This window comes from Rattus norvegicus, chromosome 2 (assembly GCF_036323735.1).
Source record: "Rattus norvegicus strain BN/NHsdMcwi chromosome 2, GRCr8, whole genome shotgun sequence".
Lineage (NCBI taxonomy): Eukaryota > Metazoa > Chordata > Mammalia > Rodentia > Muridae > Rattus > Rattus norvegicus.
In genome coordinates this window covers 17616433-17636557 of record NC_086020.1, presented here as the reverse complement: position 1 = coordinate 17636557, position 20125 = coordinate 17616433, and the positions used below count along the sequence as shown (strand labels likewise).

The 20125-nt window shown below is 33.5% G+C and overlaps 1 protein-coding gene across 2 annotated transcripts in view; it reads left to right on the top strand.

The window, feature by feature from the left end:
• Rasa1 (RAS p21 protein activator 1) overlaps window positions 1-20125 on the top strand; it is an 83572-nt gene that overhangs the window by 40150 nt on the left and 23297 nt on the right. For both annotated transcript variants that reach the window (XM_039101802.2, NM_013135.2), the window contains exons 2-9: window positions 1121-1273; window positions 2286-2421; window positions 3314-3384; window positions 4233-4350; window positions 5026-5057; window positions 8866-8918; window positions 11394-11544; window positions 15183-15261. In XM_039101802.2, coding sequence (XP_038957730.1) covers window positions 1121-1273; window positions 2286-2421; window positions 3314-3384; window positions 4233-4350; window positions 5026-5057; window positions 8866-8918; window positions 11394-11544; window positions 15183-15261 — 793 coding nt within the window. The remainder of the gene's footprint in view (window positions 1-1120; window positions 1274-2285; window positions 2422-3313; window positions 3385-4232; window positions 4351-5025; window positions 5058-8865; window positions 8919-11393; window positions 11545-15182; window positions 15262-20125) is intronic.

Sequence of the window (20125 nt, the reverse complement as noted above, 5' to 3'; positions counted from 1 at the left end):
TGTCTGGTTTTAAAACTTTCTTTGTGAGATAAAGGTTTTCCTTTTGAGATTTATTTTTTTTAATGAGGTAAAGGTAGGTTCATGTCCATGTGTAGAACAGTCTAAAGGAAGAATGTAATGCACCTAGTTGTTGATATTTAAGTCACTTTACAGAAGTACACTTTATAGGATCTTGAAGTAGGCTTGTGTTTTGATAAGCAGAAGCAGGATGATGCATTTTTATTGAAAATATGTGTGTTCAAACAGTATTTGTGATACTAACAAACATTGGTTTGCCTAAGAGGGAGACTAGAACCCTTTACAGTGGCCTTTAAATTGTACTTTCTTTGTTTTATGAGATTTATCATTTTAATAAATTCAGCAATTTTAGAAGAGACAGATGTATGTAAGATGATTTGAATAGTATTTTAAAAGTTATAGAAAACTTTTGATGTAACCATGTCATTCAGGTAACAAGAGATACACACACACACACACACACACACACACGCACACACGAAATGTATTTTCTTAATTCTCTGTTAAGAACGGTTGAGCTTAAATATGTGGTCATGAAGTAAGTTGTCCTAAAATGCAAGGTGATGATCAGCTCCTTGTTGAAACAGGAAATTCGAATAGCAGTCCTTTAAATAGTTACTCTGTTTTCCTGTCAGGGTAGTAAGACTAAAAGAAAATAAAATGTTACTTTTTATAAGGTTCCAAGTACTTTGTTATGTTAGGTAGATTTCTTAATCTATAGAGTTGTAAATTATATCTAATTACTCATCTTGTTCTTATGTTCCAGGAAAGGATTTAATGTAAGAAATGTTTCTGTTTTGAGCAAATATAAGTAAACCTGGGGCAGTTTTTATCAGTGAGATAATGAGGTTTGCGTTTATACAACAAATTTAAATACTTCATGAATTAGTGATTTTAGGGAATTTAGAGGAGGTGAAAAAATGGAGTTAAAATTGAATTGTTCAGACTAAAGAAATGTTTAAACTGCATGCGGGTGTTTAAAACTTGGAGCGTTGTGTTCTCATAGTCTTGAAGTCTGTAAGACTGTAATACTGGAGTGTTCAGTCTGCACGGGAATTTTATGGTGGTCTTTTAATTTTAATTATCCTTGTTTTTTCCCTAGGTGGTATCATGGAAAACTTGATAGAACTATAGCAGAAGAACGCCTCAGGCAGGCAGGGAAATCTGGAAGCTACCTTATAAGAGAGAGTGATCGGAGGCCAGGGTCCTTTGTACTTTCATTTCTTAGCCAGACAAATGTTGTCAATCATTTTAGGTAAGTCTTTGTTCCTAGTATAAGGTATTTAATATGGTACTTTAGTATTTAATCTGATACATGTTTATAAAAATAATCACTTTTACAAAAGTGAATGGCCTTCATATAATAAACTTGATTTCAGTTAAATTACTTAATCTGATTTAGAGTAAATATTCCTGAAATGTTTAAATTTTTTGTTTAAAGGTAGTAATATTGGTTTTTAGAACAGCAATTTTCAAATATATTATAGTTAAGGAATATATTACTACAGATACATTTTGAAAAAGATAAAAAGTAAAATGAAAGATGTGTAGATTGAGACTGTAGAGTTAGCAGAAAATACTGTATAGAAGTTGAGGTTGTCCTTAGGTTTTTTTTATAGCCTCACTATCTTAAAATTCTATATATGTTCACTTCTGTGAGATATACAGGTTTGCACATTTTCAAGTAAGGTATCATATCTCTATATAAATATATTTATAGATGTTGCTATATTCTATTTCATTTTTATGGGAGATAATAAAACATAAATCATCTATAGCCAGTATTAACTGATAAAGTGTTCTTGTGTCTTTGACTTTTAAATTTTAGAATAAGTTTTAAGGGTACTGGTGATAAATTCACATATATAATTTCACAGCAAATATTTGATCATAATTTTATGTAACATTTTTATTATAGTTCATAAATTTCAAGAGATTTGTAAGCTACTTATAGTCAAAGATGTCTTTATAGAATTGTTGAGTATTAAAAATAGAAAGTGAAGAGAGATATCTCAGGGTAAATTTTCAAATATTTGGTTCAGTTACATAACTGAGACTTATAAACATGTCATATCAAATTCACAACTATTTAAAAATAATACTTAATTTCCAGGATATAAATAAATATTTATTTGAAATACATGAGTGTATATTAATGGAAAAAAGTATGAAATTAACCATATTCAAAAAAGAGAATACAAAAGACTGGCTTTTAAGCTCCTTTCCAAACTATGTTTTGGTTGTTGTTTCTGTTTCCTTTACTATAGGATTATTGCTATGTGTGGTGATTACTACATTGGTGGAAGGCGTTTTTCTTCACTCTCAGACCTAATAGGATATTACAGTCACGTTTCTTGTTTACTTAAAGGAGAAAAATTACTCTACCCAGTTGCACCACCAGAGGTAAGTAAACCTTAAATGATATATCACAACTTTTATTTTACAAAATCAGGTGGATTTTAATCTTATCAAATTTCTTACATCTATTATAATTTAATAGACATTTGTTTTAATTCTAGTTATAATGCTAGAACAAAAAATTATAGTTTCCTTGAAAACTAATTTTTGTATTTAAGCAACTAGATTTTTAAATATAATTTTATGTGTTTATAGCTTCTAATACATGCTAGAGAAGTTAAAATGTCATATCATAAAAGGTAGATTAATTTCTGTGTTGTGTATAGCTTATTTAAGGACTTTTAAATTACCTGATAAAATATGTTACACTACATGTATAGTAATTTTTGTAAAAATACCAAGCAAGAACAGGAAACATTTCTAGGTTCTGTATAGATGCTCAGTAAAGAGTACAGTGACCCTATGGAATTTGTAATATTAGTATTGACTTTAAGCCTTATGTGAGTTTATCGTTTTTTACTTGGATACAGTGACAGTCTTGTTTTGTGTGCATGGGTGTATGTATATGTGTATGACTGTGTATACAGGCTCGCGTGTGTTTCCAGGAAGAGGCACATGTGTGCACTATTACTGGTGTCTAGAAGTTGACAACAGATGTCACTCTTGATTGCTTTCTACTTGATTACTTGAAGCAAAGTCTCTGGATAAAACCAGAGCTTTTTAATTTGGTTAGTTTGGTTTGATAGTTTGCCTTAGATCTCTCCTGCTTCTTCCTCTTAAACGCTGGCATTATAGACAGCTGCCATACCTTTCACAACTTATATGTGGGTTCTGTGGATCCAGTTTGGGATTTCAAGCTTGTGGGACAGGAGGTTTAGCTGTGGAGACAGGAAACCTCTACCTAGCTCCTAATTATTACTGTATTTAATGGTTTCAGCCAGTAGAAGATAGAAGACGTGTACGAGCCATTCTGCCCTACACAAAAGTACCAGACACTGATGAAATAAGGTATTTTACACTTTTTCTTATGTATAATTTGAAAGAGCTACACAATGAAGATTCATTGCTCTTAAACTAGGAAGGTTTTTGAATTTGAGGGACTATTATAGGTATATAAAGTTGCTTTTAGTACATGATCTGTTGTGTTCCCATGGGATGGCTTATCTATTCCAAGGTTTGAATCAGTGTGGCCACAGTGAAAATTTTGTGATTGAAAACAAAATGTTTTTAAAAAAACATTTCTGAGAAAGAAGAGGTTTCTCTCATAGTTTGCGTGTTATCATTATCTATATAATCTATCAATCATCCATCTATTCATCCATTTACCTACCTACCTAATCTACTATGTTATGTCTGTCTGTCTATCTATCGATTTTTATTCCCCATTAAATTTATGTCTCAGCTATAAATCATGCCAAAATAATTATCTTAATTTTTCATAATGAGTGAATAATTTTAAACTTCCACAATGTATATATTCTATATTGCCTTGCTTTTTATTATATCTGTCAGACATATAAAATAACATTGAAATTTGGCTTTAAAATTCAGTTTTCTTGGAACTTATAATACAAATGTGATTGTTTACTATTTAAAGAAATTTTAATTTGAGTCTAATATAGCAAAGTAGATAGTAGATAGAGGAATTCTAATGTAAGTCTAGTCCAGCAAAGTAGACACCCTTACCAAACCTTTAGTTAAATTATACATATAATGAGTTTAGCAAAACAAGATGTTAGAAATAGCACAGAACTTTTTTTTTAAGTGCTTTTGCATCTTTCCAACATCATAATATCTAATGGTTTACGACTACTTAAATGCCCATTTTTAAGATATTAATGTCACTTGTTATTTAGTTTCTTAAAGGGAGATATGTTCATTGTTCACAATGAGTTAGAAGATGGATGGATGTGGGTTACAAACCTAAGAACAGATGAGCAAGGCCTTATTGTTGAGGACCTAGTGGAAGAGGTGGTAAGTTTCATTTGTTCTTATAAATTTCAGATCCTAAGTTCTTTATAAAAGTTTAGAAGTTATCCTATTTCTGGGTCAGTAGACAGAAACAAAACCAAATTTCTCTTGTGAAATATTTAAATTCATAAATACAGGGAAAATTTAAAATGTATTTGGTATTAATAGATGATTATAGAGAAATAAAAATATATGTTAGTATATTATATATCCAAAATTATAATGTTTGATACATTTTGGTGGTATTGAATATTGTCTGTAAAGCATGAACACTGCTTGACTGCTAATTTGCATCTAAAAATATATCTGGTGATTTATATTATGTAGTAAGATAAGTAATAATAATGTATAATATGATAGCAAAGAAAACAAGAGGAATATTCAGATTGTAGAACTTTGGGTTTATGTATGAGTAATATAATTAAAATAGTCTAAGATTATTAGAATTATATGCATACTTAAAAATTATACCAAACGCACAACTACTTAAGAGACAGATATACCTAATAAAGAACAGGAGCACAAAAAATTATCAAAATAAGTACAAGAGAAACATTCTTATATACATGTAACTATGACATTATGGAGAAAGATTTGAAGATCTGATTCTTAGGAATTTTCATGAAATTGTATTAGGATATAATTTTATAAAATACTGTCTTAATGTCTTTCTTTTAGGGCCGAGAAGAAGATCCACACGAAGGCAAAATGTGAGTTTTTATTAATTACAAAAAGGACAAAATAACGTAAGCATGTAAATTAGAAAAATAGCCAACATACTTAATGACTTTTCAGTTGACATTTGCTTAAAATTTGGTTCAGATAACTGATATATAAATATTTCTTAAGGATCTAATACTAAATTTTTTTTTAGTAAGAATTTTAAACAAACATTGACCTATACCAATATACAAATTTCCTATCACCAAACTAAAAGACTTTCTGGTAAACATTATGCTTGAATTATAATGAATAGTACAGGTGCTCATATTTCTCTTCACTTTCTTACTGATTATAGTATTTCTTATTTTTGTGGTCACATCACTAATGAACATTTTACATTCAGTTTTTATCATGGCTATGTGAGATAACTCCAAATTTTAGTATAACTAAGCAAGATCCTTTTAAATAATCTTTTTTTATGTGTATGAGATTTCTTTTAAAATCTTAAGCATTTAAACCTGTTCTATTCGTATTATTTCAATAGAATATTCACCTGCTATTTTTTCAGTGAATTTTCCTACTAACCAAGCTGTCAGCATTTGTAGATATAATTTAAAGCTTGCCTCAAATGTTTTATTTTCTTGTTATCTAGTCATTAGAAAGTAAATACATTAATCTGAATATTGTATATGTAGTTCTCTTAGTTTCCTGTCTTAATAGAATATGTGTTATATTTTATGAGTACATTTTTATATTACTCTATACAGATACACATGACTCCATTACTCTAACTATACCTAGGTGATTCTGTTTAATGTCTGTATCAGCAATTAATGGTTGAAGAGCATCAGATTCATAACAAAAACAGATTGTATTATGTGTGTATGTGTATGTATGTATATATAATATATATATTATATATTTTTTTTCCAAACACAATATACTGTTCTGTATTGTATAACTCCTTGACAGAGATCACCGTGCAAAGAATAATTTCTTTCCCTCTTGTCAGAAGACAGTAGCCTGAGTGGTGATTGACATTCATTGCTTAATATTACAGATTTTGAGAAGTAGAAAACTTGAAAGATTTTTGTTTGTCTTAAGGTGACCAGTCTGTCTAGTTAATATGTTAGAATGTAAATTCATGGGGCAGGTGAGATGGCTCTGTGGGTAGAAGCATTTACTGCCAGATCTTATGACCTAAATTGAATTCACAGGACCCAACAAATTATCCTTTGACCTCCACGTGCATATCATGATGTCCACACACGTAAACACACACACACATTCTCTCTCTCTCTCTCTCTCTCTCTCTCTCTCTCTCTCTCTCTCTCTCATATACACACACACACACACACACACACACAAAATGAATCTGAATTCAGTATTATGAAATCCTTCAGATTATCAAGAAAAAGTCTATATTCTCTGGTATCTGTTTTAATAGTACAGATTTAAGATGCCAGTAAATATTTAAACTATATTTATTTTTCAATGTCAAATATAAGACTTTACTGGGAAGTCAGTCATTTGTTTTTTTTGAACTTTATATGTATGTGGTATTTAGCATAAGTTAAGTCTGTGTGGATTTATTTTATGTACCTGCCTAGTCTCTCTTAAGTGTTTAGAGTGAAGCCTATGGCAGTGAAGCCCCATAATTCTCTGAACCATCCTTAGCCACAGCGAACTCCTTGGGGATTAAATAGCTAGTTTGACAGTTTCTTTGAGCTCCATTTCTATGTGGGCATTATTATGTTCTAGTAATTTTTTTTCTTAAAATATTTAATGTGTCCCTTCTTTTCAGTCTTAAATAATTTTACTATAGTCATTCTTGTAGTGCCTGACTCAGTAGTTACCTTCTGCTGGGCCCTCCAAATTGTTAATCTCCTCACACTCTCTGCTCTAACATTTCGAATGGTTTGTCTAAAATATCTATGGGAAAGTACCACTTTCGGTACCTAAAAATCCTGTACTGTCCCTACGAGCTTTACTTCAGCAGAGCTTAAAAAGATGATCTGTGATGTACATATTTCTTAAAACTTGTATTGTCTTATCATTTCACTCTCCTCTTTATACGCGTTTCAAATACTCAACTATTTTTAATGATTTTATTAAGCTGTTTCCCAGACCGGGATTACCCTCAATTGTTTATGTACTTACGTAATTTAGTAAATTTAAGTTCAGTGAATGTTCATGTTATTCCTTACGTAGCTGAAGACTACTATCCATTTCTCCATTATTCTCCAAAGGCTCTAAGACATACCCATCGCTGTACTTACTAAATTTTTACATGGTTTTTAGTTGTTCACTTTGTGTTTGTTTATTTGTTTTGTCTTCCCTCTAATCAGAGTCTGGACCTCCTAAGAGCAAGGACTTGAGTACAAATCATATAATTGAATTATATAAGTTTTATATAAGAAAAGCTCTGGGAAATAATATTACCCGTTTGCCTCAAGGCTTTTTTCTTAATGCTCAAAATAACTTAAAACTTAAAAACTTAAAAAACTTTTTGTTTCTTTTTAAACTGTACTCTTTGTGTTTTTACTGTACTGGCTAGAAAACTGTAGGGTTAGTCTTGGATGCCATCTAGCTGCATCTTCTACAATATGGATATCCACTCTAAACTGTGTAGTAAATGGTAATTTAACCTTTCCTTGAATGCAGTATGTAGCCCCACACATTTTAAAGCATTCTGAGCTGTATTGTTTATTTGCTCTTCATTATGCACATGTATTCTGAGAACATCAGGAAATCTGAGTTACTAAGTTAATGATTACTTTTTCATTTACTTGAAAATAAAGTTGTATTTTAACTCTCCCTAGTAATAGAATGGTTAATTTGAAGCAGAATGAATGACCCCTAAGCCTGTAGCATTGCGTCTTAGAGCACTTAAGCTTTTAGTCTAGTAGTATATGTACTTTGCAACTGGCAGTTACCACATTATTACAGACCACTGTAGACCTTAAGATGTAGTGCAGTGGTAGAGAAGTGATTTGAGATTACCAGCAAGAAAAAAATGAGATTTAATGTAACTAAGAGGTAAACTTTTATACCTTTGACTTCTAAATAATTGTAGTTTTTGTAGTATTTGAGATAAGATTGCACTGTATGGTCCTGACTGTCCTGGATTTCATTATGTAGACCAAGGTGGTCTCGGTGCACAGTGATTTGCCTGGCTCTATCAGGTTCTGGGATTAAATACATGTACTACCATTCCTGATCTTTAAGTTTTTTTAAAATATGTTCTCTTATTAAAAGAAAAATATTAGATATTTGGAATTTCATTTTGATATATTTTTAATTATTGCAGTTTTTAATAATTTCTTAATAATGCTTAATTCCAGAATACAGATTATGAAATATTTTACCCATCCAGATTGATAGGTTGTTAGCTCAGAATTAAAAATAGTTCTTTCCATTGTTATTTACTTGTTCTTGTGTTAACATTTTAATTTTACTGGGTGAGATCTTATGTTAAAAGAAAATTATATTTGAAGGAAACATGAGAAATCATTTGAAGAGTTTTGGCTTGTATAATTTTCTATATCCTCCCAGACCATTCAAGGAAAGATGGAGCTATGATATAAGCATGTAGCAGTTACTACTAGAACTAAAGCCATCACTCTTTAACATATTGTAATTAATATGGAACTTACAGTATATACTTGGCAGTTCCTCGTGTTCCTGTACTTTATTGAAATAAAGCACAATAAGTTTGCAAATATAATAGAAAGGTAGCAAATGAAAATGTGACCATTTCCATTGATTTGTTTCATCAGCTTGGTTACCTTTGAGTATGTGAAAGCAGCAGCATGTGGACTTTTGATTAAATGTCTAATTTGTTCTCCTTTTAAGATGGTTCCATGGGAAGATTTCCAAACAAGAAGCTTATAATTTATTAATGACAGGTACCTCTATATTCTTTAATGTCTTTATAAAGTATAAAATTGAAACAGTCATTTCTCATGTACTATAGGTTTTTTTTTAGCATTTGATAATACATGCATATTGTTCTTTCTTTCAAAAGCTGGGCAGTGAGAGTTGGTATTTTCTGGTTTTATTATTAGTTGAAATGTGTATGTACTATAAGCTCTTGTGGAGTATAGTTTTCTTCTTTCCTATCTTCAGTCCTTGTTTCCTTCCCCGTATTTTACACCTTACAATCTTGTGATACACTTTTATGTGTGTTAGGTCTGTCCTACATATAGTACACCTGAACAACACATAACATACTTTTTAATGTTTAGACAGGGTTTCTCCGTGTAACAGTCCTGGCTGTCCTAGATTTTGCTTTGTAGACTAGGCTGGTCTGGAACTCACAGATCTACTTGCCTCTGCTTCTGAGTATTGAATTAAAGGCATGTGTCCATATACATTCTTATATGCATTGTGGGTGGAATTACATAATTGAACCTTATTTCAAATTTAATTTACAATTACTTAGATCGTTACATAGAAATGCAAATTAATTTACTTATATTATGGATTTATAATTTAAAGCAGGGTTCTCAGTCTGAGTTGTGACCCCTTTGGCAAACCTTTATCTCCAAAAATACTCACATTACAATTCACATAAGTAGCAAAATTATAGTTATGAAGTAGCAGCGAAAATAATTTCCTGCAACATGGGAAGTATATTAAAGGGTCGCAGCATTAGGAAGGTTGAAAACCACTGATTAACAGCTGTGTTACTTTACTCTTTATTATTAACTGTTCATCGCTAGGTTAATTTATTAGTAAACTAAGTCTGACAAAGATTTGGAACAAAAATCAATATATTTTTAGATGTTGTAGTTCTTGAAAATTTGGTAGTTTTTGTATTTTTATAGGGTATTTGGAAATAGGCAATTACAGTAAATCAATTACTAATTGTTAAATGTGTGATCTCAGTTTTTTAAACATATAAGGTATTACATTTAAATCAATGATTTGCTCTCATAGGATTTGAGATACTTTTTGAAGTGCTTAATGGCTTTAATAACCAGCATTAAGTAGATCCAGAATATAATTTAAACAATTTTAGTCAATTGTTGGGGTAGGTTTATATTTAGATACCGAATCACCAAGTATTTGAAGTACCCAGTATTGTTTTAGGTATGTAAACATGAAAATAGCCTAAACATAATTTCTCACAGTAATTTTTGTTCATTCATACTTGAAAGAGTGAAAATGTCACCCCTGGGATTATACAAATATATTCATTTACAAATTTGTAGAAGAATCAGAGTATAAATATAAATAAAAAGGGTTTTTTAATCCTATATTAAATCAAATAGTTTGCATAATAGTTATATATTAAGTTGGACCATGAAAACCCAATATAAAAAGATTTATTTTTTACTTGTTTGTATCGAATATCAAGTTACTGAATAGCAAGCGCCTAAGCTAGATGATTGTAATTATTACTGATTTATGTAATAATTACGCTTTCTTACATGTGTTAGTTATGCTTTCTTAAAAGAGTCAGTTCATGATCTTTCTGTTACCAGTACTTAACCACAAAGGGAGGATTAGAGTTTTAGGGGTCCTTGTCACTTGTAGATAGTCCTTTATGGATGCTTTCTCAGGATCAGACCTAGTGAGTGCAGTATTAGATGTGTGTATTGACTTAACGGTGCTTACTGTGCTCAGGTGCTTACATTATTTGCCTTTGTGTGTTCTTAGAGAAGAATGTTACCATATTGCTTTTTTTTTTTTTATTATTAACTTGAGTATTTCTTATATACATTTCGAGTGTTATTCCCTTTCCCGGTTTCCGGGCAAACATCCCCCTCCCCCTCCCCTTCCTTATGGGTGTTCCCCTCCCCACCCTCCCCCCATTGCCGCCCTCCCCCCACCAGTCTAGTTCACTGGGGGTTCAGTCTTAGCAGGACCCAGGGCTTCCCCTTCCACTGGTGCTCTTACTAGGATATTCATTGCTACCTATGAGGTCAGAGTCCAGGGTCAGTCCATGTATAGTCTTTAGGTAGTGGCTTAGTCCCTGGACGCTCTGGTTGCTTGACACCATATTGCTTTTTAATTACTCATTGGAAATCTGGAGAAATTGCAAAACTAGTTCAACTTTTCAAGATCTTCTTTAGGAGATTAAAAGTTTTGGTTCCTATTACTGTCAAGGGGTTTTTTGTGAGAGGGAAGGGTATAGATATAGTCTAGAAGTCTAGAAGTTACTGTACAGAATTTCTGTTCCATATGCTTATGAAATAAAACGGTTAAGTTATACTAGGAACAACACGGGTGGCTGGAAACATAAAATGAAAATAGTAAAAGTTTTATGATAAAATTTTATGTGTGGTTATGACTTTTATTGTACTTCCTAATTACTTAATGTACTTTCTTTTTGATTTGACAATTAGAGTATAAAACTAACAGCTTAATTTTTACAGTTGGCCAAGTCTGCAGCTTTCTTGTGAGGCCCTCAGATAATACTCCTGGAGATTATTCCCTGTATTTTCGGACCAATGAAAATATCCAGCGATTTAAAATTTGTCCAACACCTAACAATCAGTTCATGATGGGAGGCCGCTATTATAACAGGTAACTCATGAAACACTTTGGTGATATGGTTGGAGTCAAAACATCTAAATTTCCTCAATTTCTAATGTAATTGCAGTAGTGTTTTATGAGAACGCTTTAAACACTGTCAAACCTGAATGTTAATAACTTTTCACCTCCCAGATGTCTTGTCGTTGAATAAAATATTTATGTACAAGCTATTTGTATGCATTTCTTTGGAGTCATCTGATTTTTTTACAGATGTCATTATGTTACTGGATATTCTCTCAAGTCATACATTTTGTGTATCTGATTTGTTTCTGCTACTCAACTCCTAGAAAACTTAGTTTCAAAATTCACAGTGAGTTTCACTGCTTGCTTAGGGAAGTGATTAATATAGTGACATGTGTAATATAGAGTGGCAGTATTGTTCTGGAAAAGAGAAAGCTGGGTGAAATATTTGCCCAATTTGATAGTATTATTATTTCTTCTTTTGGAAGCTGGTATGATCTGTTTTAAAAATATATTTACCTGTTTAACTTTTTAATACTGCCCTAATTTTGTTCACCCCAATTAGAATTCCCTAAGTTTCAGTTTGAGTTTTAAATTCATAAAGCTTCAATAGCTGATTATCTGTAAACAAAAATTCAATGATAAGAACTTTTGCTCATCAGAAGTTCATTGGACAGTTAAAAAAATATTAAATGAGGGGCTGGGGATTTAGCTCAGTGGTAGAGCGCTTGCCTAGGAAGCGCAAGGCCCTGGGTTCGGTCCCCAGCTCCGAAAAAAAGAACCAAAAAAAAAAAAAAAATTAAATGAAAGGTCTAATTGTAGACATTTGTATATCTCATCGTATTAAACTACCTGAGTACCTTTAATATTATAATCTAGGCTTAGACACGTTCACCTAGAATCCAGTTTGCTAGGCATACTTTAATATTCTGCTTTGTTTCATGAAGCAACTTGAGCTACAGCTTTGACACAGCTTGGGAAAAGGGGAGACATTTAGCACCAAACTGAATTCAGCAGACACTTATTGACTGATTATTTAGTGAAATCTACTGTGCTGTGTACAAATTAAATAAGGGAAAAAATTTCTATATTATTAGTATTCCAAAGTATTAGAAAAGATGGTTCAAGTTGTGATGAATTGAAGGGAAATACAAATAGGCATGGGAACCACCAGAGAGCACAATTTAGGTAACTGTCACAAGGGTGGAGTGAGGTTGAGTAACGTCTGAAGGGTAACATCTGTGTGAGCCTTAGCAAGAGCTGTGCATAGTTATATGTACCAAGTACTAAGTTAAAGTACATGCCTGGTGACTTTAGAAATTTGTTTTATAAATAACCCCCCCCCCCCCCCCATCCAGTGGCTACAGTAACTGAAGAAAATATCTTTTTTGTAGCAACTGTGAATGCTTGTAGACTCTCAGGGAGGGGTAGCTCCTCGGGAACCCTTTGCTTTTCCATGGCGGGTGTTTAGACATTGAATCTTACACAGTGCTGTGCAGGTAATACTTGGAGGATTCATGCACACGAGGCCATGCATGCCATAACTGGAAGACAGCAGCCTACAACACTGCGTCCTTTCATTCATCTCTTACATTCATTCTGCCTTTTTCACAGTGTTTCCTGAATTTTGGAGAGGTAAGATATAAGTTTTAGCTCCAGATTCAGCAGACATTTGTGTTGTGAATCTCAGCCATAACTGGTGCACTGTGAAAGGAAGCTTCGTTGGCTAAAGCTGATAGCAGCACTAATCTCTGAGAATGATGAACACAATTATTTAGAAGCAGGTTTGTTTTGTTTCTGAGGCAGGGATTCATTATGTGGTCCAGACTGTCCTGGTAATGTATAGACCTGGCTCGCTTTGCTTAAACTCAAAATAATTTACCTGCCTCTGCATTCCAAGTGCTGATTTAAAGGAGGTGCTACTATGCTTGGCGAGAAGGAAATTGGTGTGTACATTATGTGCAGTCCACGAAACAGCATTTGTAGCTTCTTCCCTGCTAGAGCCTGTGACAGCTTCAGCCATGGACTTGGTCAGGTTTACAGTACCAAATATGAATCATGCCTCAGGTCCCTTCAGAAGGTCCACAACTGAAACTTGGTGACAGTCCTCCCCATCGACTTGCATAGCAGTTTCTAGAACTGTGAGAGCCATACAGCAGAGAAGAAGCTTATAGCTTTGTTTCCACTTTATTTCTCAGTGTTCCGGGTGTGGTGGTTTCAGGAGTAGGAGCTTACCATTGTCTTTCTTCTCACGATCAACAAATAATAAATGTCATTGTGTATATTGTTTGGAGGATTTAAACGAAGTAGCCCATTCCTGGCAATGTAATTTTTTTCTAATAATCTGTGGCTTTGGAGAGCAGCTTTATACACCCACACAGGGTGCTTCCATTCAAAGCTTTTAAAATTTTAATTTTAAATTATTTTACCGAGAATCATTTTTATATTTAAAACATACTAATTATACAAATTATTGGGTTTCACTATTATATATCCATGCCTGCGTTTACCATAATTATGTCTATCTTCTCATGCATACAAAAGACTTTGGCCTTTATTAATTTCCATAGTTAAATGATACATTCTACTTTAAAACATAGTCATCTTTGTGGTATCTAGCTGTTTTCAATTTTTCCTGATTTTCGTTTTTCTTTATATAGTTTCTGGTTTACAAATTTTGTTTCCCATATTCTCTTAAAAATTTATCATGTTTGTTTTTAGTCCTCTTTTCTATCTGTTAATACGTACATGATTTAATTATCTTTTACAATTTTTATATTTTACTTTTGACTATTATATTTAAGTTTATAATATAGGAGATACTTGGAACTGTATACAATACTGCAGTTATTCTGTCACTGAAGAACTATTGAAAGAATAAATCAAGGGACAGGCTAACAAAATCTTGTTGGAGATCAGTTTCTTGGGTAGCTTAAAATTCTCATCCATTTAGTATATACAATAAAAGTTTCAAATTCCAGAAATTAAATATTAGAGATTAATGGGACCTATTAATTGCAGAACATACTTTTATTTATTACAAAAATATTTGGCAGCAAACTAAACTTTGTGTTACATATGTCATTTTACTTTCAGTTTCATCCAAATACATGGAAAAATTGATGGTACTTTTTAATCAAAGTCAATTAATCATTCCCTGCCTGGACGGTACTGGGGAATTAGCTATTTTTCTTTTTATTCTTTGACTTTTATTTTCACTTAACTATTCATGTATTATTTTATTACATAATAAAATTTTATGCAAAATTAAATACACAAGTGGAGCGATTTAATTTAAACAATTCTTAGTTTATCATTTGCTAACTAAATGCCATTTCTGTTCTTCACTTCATGTCTGAAGGATTGGTTTTTAACACCCCCCACCCCCCCAAAAAAAGTTTGTAGTGGTTTTCTCATTGAATGTCACTTTTGCGTATGTAGTTCCATTCATGGCTGCATGTTTGATATATATGTGAACCAGAATCTTTTAACTAATGTATTCTAACCTGTGGACATGTATTTGTAATTCAGGACTTTCTAAAATAATGTGACTATTATGTTAAATTATTCTATAAATATATTCAGATTATATGCATTAAAAACTACTTATCGATAGATAATCCTTGTATTCTAAGAGGTTTACACTGTTAATTATTTTATTTTAACAGTATTGGGGACATCATAGACCACTATCGGAAAGAACAGATTGTTGAAGGCTATTATCTTAAGGAACCTGTACCAATGCAGGTCAGCATCATCATTATTATTATTATATTGCTTGCAATAATTAGCATCTTGTTTTCAAAATAATTTTTGTGATGGTTACATATGCCGTCTTCTAAAGCTAGGTAAAATTTAAGACTGCTGATTAGATTCCTTTAGAAAATGAATTGTAAGGGTTGGGGATTTAGCTCAGTTGTAGACTGCTTGCCTAGCAAGCACAAGGCCCTGGGTTCGGTCCCTAGCTCCGAAAAAAAAAGAAAAAAAAAATGAAAATGAATTGTAGGAGAATTTCTTACTTTTCAATTCTGTTACTTTAGATAATTAGTAAGTCAGTAGATAATTAGTAAGTCCTTGGAATAAACAAAGAAACTTTAAATTGGTACTCTTTGAATGCTTCAAAAATGGTTATTATGAAACAAATGTATCTCTATACAGGCAATGTTAGTGATATTAGTAAATGTTAGTGATACAGTGTTAGTCCTAGAATGAATGTAGGTTTCAGCAGAAAGTTGAAGAGTCATGGCATATACACCTGTTTTTCAATTGGCAGTTCATTAGAAAATACAAATACTCTTTTTCTAATGAACAGTCTGACCAGTGTACACAATCAACTTAACCTCTCCCCTCCTTGCATCCTAAATACCAAGACATTAGGTAAGATAGAAACAAGCCAGTCCCAGAATTAGTGCTTCATGGGAAAGGCGTTAGAGGAAGAGTGGTTGATGAGGCGGCTCAGTGGGGAAGGTACTGTGGTTCGAGCCTGACTGACTGAGTTCAGTCCAAAGCACTCACTTAAAGAAAGAAAGAACTGATTCCAAGTTACCCTTTGCCCTCCACATGTGTCATGTGAGTAGCCTCTTGCTCTTAAACAGACAAAATAAATAAAAACATTAAAAAATTCAAAATTATAAAACACTTCATTTTAGGTATTTTATGTATATATTAATTATTCCAACAATTTGGTCAAGTCAGTGCTATAATCATGGCTATTTTACAAATAACAAAGCTTATACTGGAAAGGTTAGCATATTTCTTAAGTCAGTGAGTCATCCTTGGTTCTTTTTCCCCTATTCATTGTGTCCGTATGTTAGGGAACATCCTTCTTGCTCTGACTTCAAAATATGTTCAGAATCTGAACACTACAAGAAATGCTGATTTATTTGTGTGTGCCTTTTTCCTTTACAGCTCTTAACAATTAAACATTTAAAATATGAATTGGATCCAAAATGTTCAGTATTTCAGAATAAAAGATAAAATGCCTTTGGTAGCAGGAAACTGTGCTGGCTTTTCAGTGTTACCCACGTACTTATTTCTGCTGTCTTCATCTCATCTGTTACCTGAATTCATATTTTAGCTCTGTTTGGGGTTTGTTTTCTTTGTTGGGACAGGGTTTCTCTGTGTATCCTTGGCTGTCCTAGAAACTTGCTCTGGAGAACAAGCTGGCATTGAGTCACAGAGATCATTCTTCTGCAGGAGTGTTAGGATTAATCATATATGCCAACACAGCCTGGTCCTGTTTTCAAACATGTTTGTTTCTTTGCCTCCTTTGGATCTTTGAGCTAGCTTTTCCCTCAGACATCTTACCTTTCTTTAGTGATGCAAAGGTTTACTAAAAAATAGCTTTATATGAGACTTATTTAGACACAGGTACTTCTTTTTTGCAAAACATTCTACATCTTTTACTGTATAATTTACTTATATTTATTGACTTTCTGTAATTAGAACATATATTAGTGATTTGTGGTGAGAGTAGAGTGTTTATTAAATGGTGTTTTCCTAGTCATCAAATAATAGTATTGGAGTTTCGCTTCTGAAGCCTGTGTATTCTCAATTTATCTACTCGTTTCAAGAACTGTCTATATGATGACATTTCCTTGTTCAGAACTATGTAGAAAGTGGGTCAGAATGAGGAACACATAATTGCTATTATTTAGTGATTTATTGCAACCTACAAATGAAGCTGCATTCTTACTAGTCTCCTTTATTAACTTGTAGGTCACTATGTCTTATTTTACTATTTAATAAAGTTAGAGAGATGGTTCATTAGTAAAGTGCTTATGATATAAACATAAGAAGAATTTGATTTCCCAGAGTCTACTTTTAAAAAAGCTGTATACAGAGGTATACAACTATAATCCTAGCAGCAAGAAAAGGTAGAGAGAGAAGGATCTTTAGAACTCTGGCATACCAGTCTTGCTAAATTGGCAAGATCTCTGTTGAAGGAGATACATTGTCTCATAAATTAAGGTAAAGAGTGATTGGGAAGTACCTTGTCTGTCCTCAGGCCTCCACATCCAGACACACCTACATACATAGAAATACACAACACGTAGAGATTACCTTGAAGTCATGAATGTGGTATATCTCAGTTGATAGTTGTGCCACATTGTACTGCTAATACAAAGACTTTCACCACAGAAATAAAAATGGATGAGTACAAATTGGTATTAAACCAGGAATTTCTAATTATCATCTGTGGTTCAGTAAAACTTTTTGTACAAAAACAGAGGATTGGGTTTGGGGATAGGGTACCTGGTGATATAGCTAAGTAGCACTTGCCTCATATGCAGAATGCACTAGGTTCAAACACAGTACTACAAATCAGGAACAAAGTAAATGGGTTAAATTTAGCAAGTAAGACTAAATTTTGCCACATTTTTTTTCTTTTCTTTTTTTTCGGAGCTGGGGACCGAACCCAGGGCCTTGCCCTTGCTAGGCAAGCGCTCTACCACTGAGCTAAATCCCCAACCCCCACATTTTTTTTTAAAAATGGATAGTTTTATGTACTTAGATTTCAAATGTTATCCCCTCTCCTGGTTCTCCCTTCTCACTTCGCATCTCTCCCAGCTTCTATGACAATGCTCCCCTCCCCCATCCACTCCCACCTCAATACCCTGGCATTCCCCTACACTGGGAAAACAAGCATTCACAGTACCAAGGCCTTCTCCTACTACTGATACCAGACAATGCCATCTGCTACATATGTCCCTGAAGTCATTTGGATGGAGGTTTAATCCCTGGGAGCAATAAGGGTCTGGTTGGTTGATATTGTTCTTCCTATGGGGTTACAAAGCCCTTTAGTTCCTTCAGTCCTTTCTCTAACTTCTCTATTGGGGTCCCCGTGATCAGTGTGATAGTTAGCTGCAAGCATCCTGATCTCTATCAGTAAGGCTCTGGCAGAATATCTCAGGAGACATCCATATCCGGTCCCTGTCAGTAAGACTCTTGGCATCAACAACAGTGTCTGGGTTTGGTGTCTGTATATGGTATGGAACCCCAGGTGGGGCAGTCTCTGGATGGCCTTTCCTTTAGTCTCTGCTCCACTCTTTGTTCCTCTGTTTCCTCCCATGAGTATTTTGTTCCCCCTTGAAAAAAGGACTGAAATATCTACATTTTGGTTGTCCTTCTTGAGCTTCATATGGTCTGTGAATTATATCTTGCGTGTTCCAAGCATTTGGGCTAATTTCCACTCATCATTGAGTGCATACCATGTATGTTCTTTTGTGGTTGGGTTATCTCAATCAGGATATTTTCTATCTCCATTTGCCTATGAATTTCATGAAGTCACTGTTCTGAATAGCAGAGTAGTACACCAATGTGCCACATTTTCTGTATCCATTCCTCTGTTGAAGGACATCTGGGTTCTTTCCTGCTTCTGGCCATTATAAACAAGGCTGCTATGAGCATAGTGGAACATGTGTCTTTGTTATATGTTGGAGCATCATTTGGATATATGCCCAGGAATGGTAAAGCTGGGCCCTCAGGTAGCACTATGTCCAATTATCAGAGGACCTGCCAGACTGATTTCTAGAGTGGTTGTACCAGATTGCAATTCCACCAACAGTAGAAGAATGTTAGACTTTTTCCACATCTTCACTAACACTTATCACCTGAGTTTTTGATTTTAGCCATTCTGACTGGTGTGAGGTGGAATCTCTGGGTTGTTTTGATTTTCATTTCCCTGATGACTAAGAATGTTGAACACTACTTTAGGTACTTCTGAAACATTCTATATTCCTCAGCTGGAATTCTTTGTTTAGCTCTGTACCCCATTTTTTTAATAGGATTATTTGGTTCTCTGGAGTCTAACTTGAGTCCTTTTTTATATTTTGGATATTAGCCCTCTATTGGATGTAGGATTGGTAAAGATCTTTCCCTTGTCTCTTGCTTGCCTATTGTCAGTGTCCTTTGCCTTACAGAAGCTTTTCAATTTTATGAGATCCCATTTGTCTATTTTTGATCTTAGAGCATAAGCCATTGGTGTTCTGTTCAGGAAATTTTCCCTTGTGCTTATGTGTTCAAGGCTCTTCCCCACTTTCTCTTCTATTAAATTTAGTATATCTGGTTTTATGTGAAGGTCCTTGAACTACTTGGACTTAGCTTTGTACAAGGAGATAAGAATGGGTCAATTTGGATTCTTCTATGTGATGGCCTTCAGTTGAATCAGCACCATTTGTTGAAAATGCTATCATTTTTCTATTGGATAGTTTTAGCTCTTTTGTTGAAGATCAAGTGACCATAGGTATATGGGTTCATTTCCGGGTCTTCAGTTTTATTCCACTGATCTACCTGCTTGTCTCTGTACCAATACCATACAGGGTTTTTTTTTTTTTTTTTTTTTTTTTTTTTGGTTCTTTTTTTCGGAGCTGGGGACCGAACCCAGGGCCTTGCACTTCCTAGGCAAGCGCTCTACTACTGAGCTAAATCCCCAACCCCTACCATACAGTTTTTATCACTATTGGTCTCTATTACTGGTTGAGGTCAGGGATGGTAATTCTTCCAGAAGTTCTTTATTGTTGAGAATAATTTCTTTCTTCAGAGACCTGAAGTTTTGTCATACAGATCTTTCATTTGCTTGTTTAGAGTCACACTGAGTATTTTATATTGT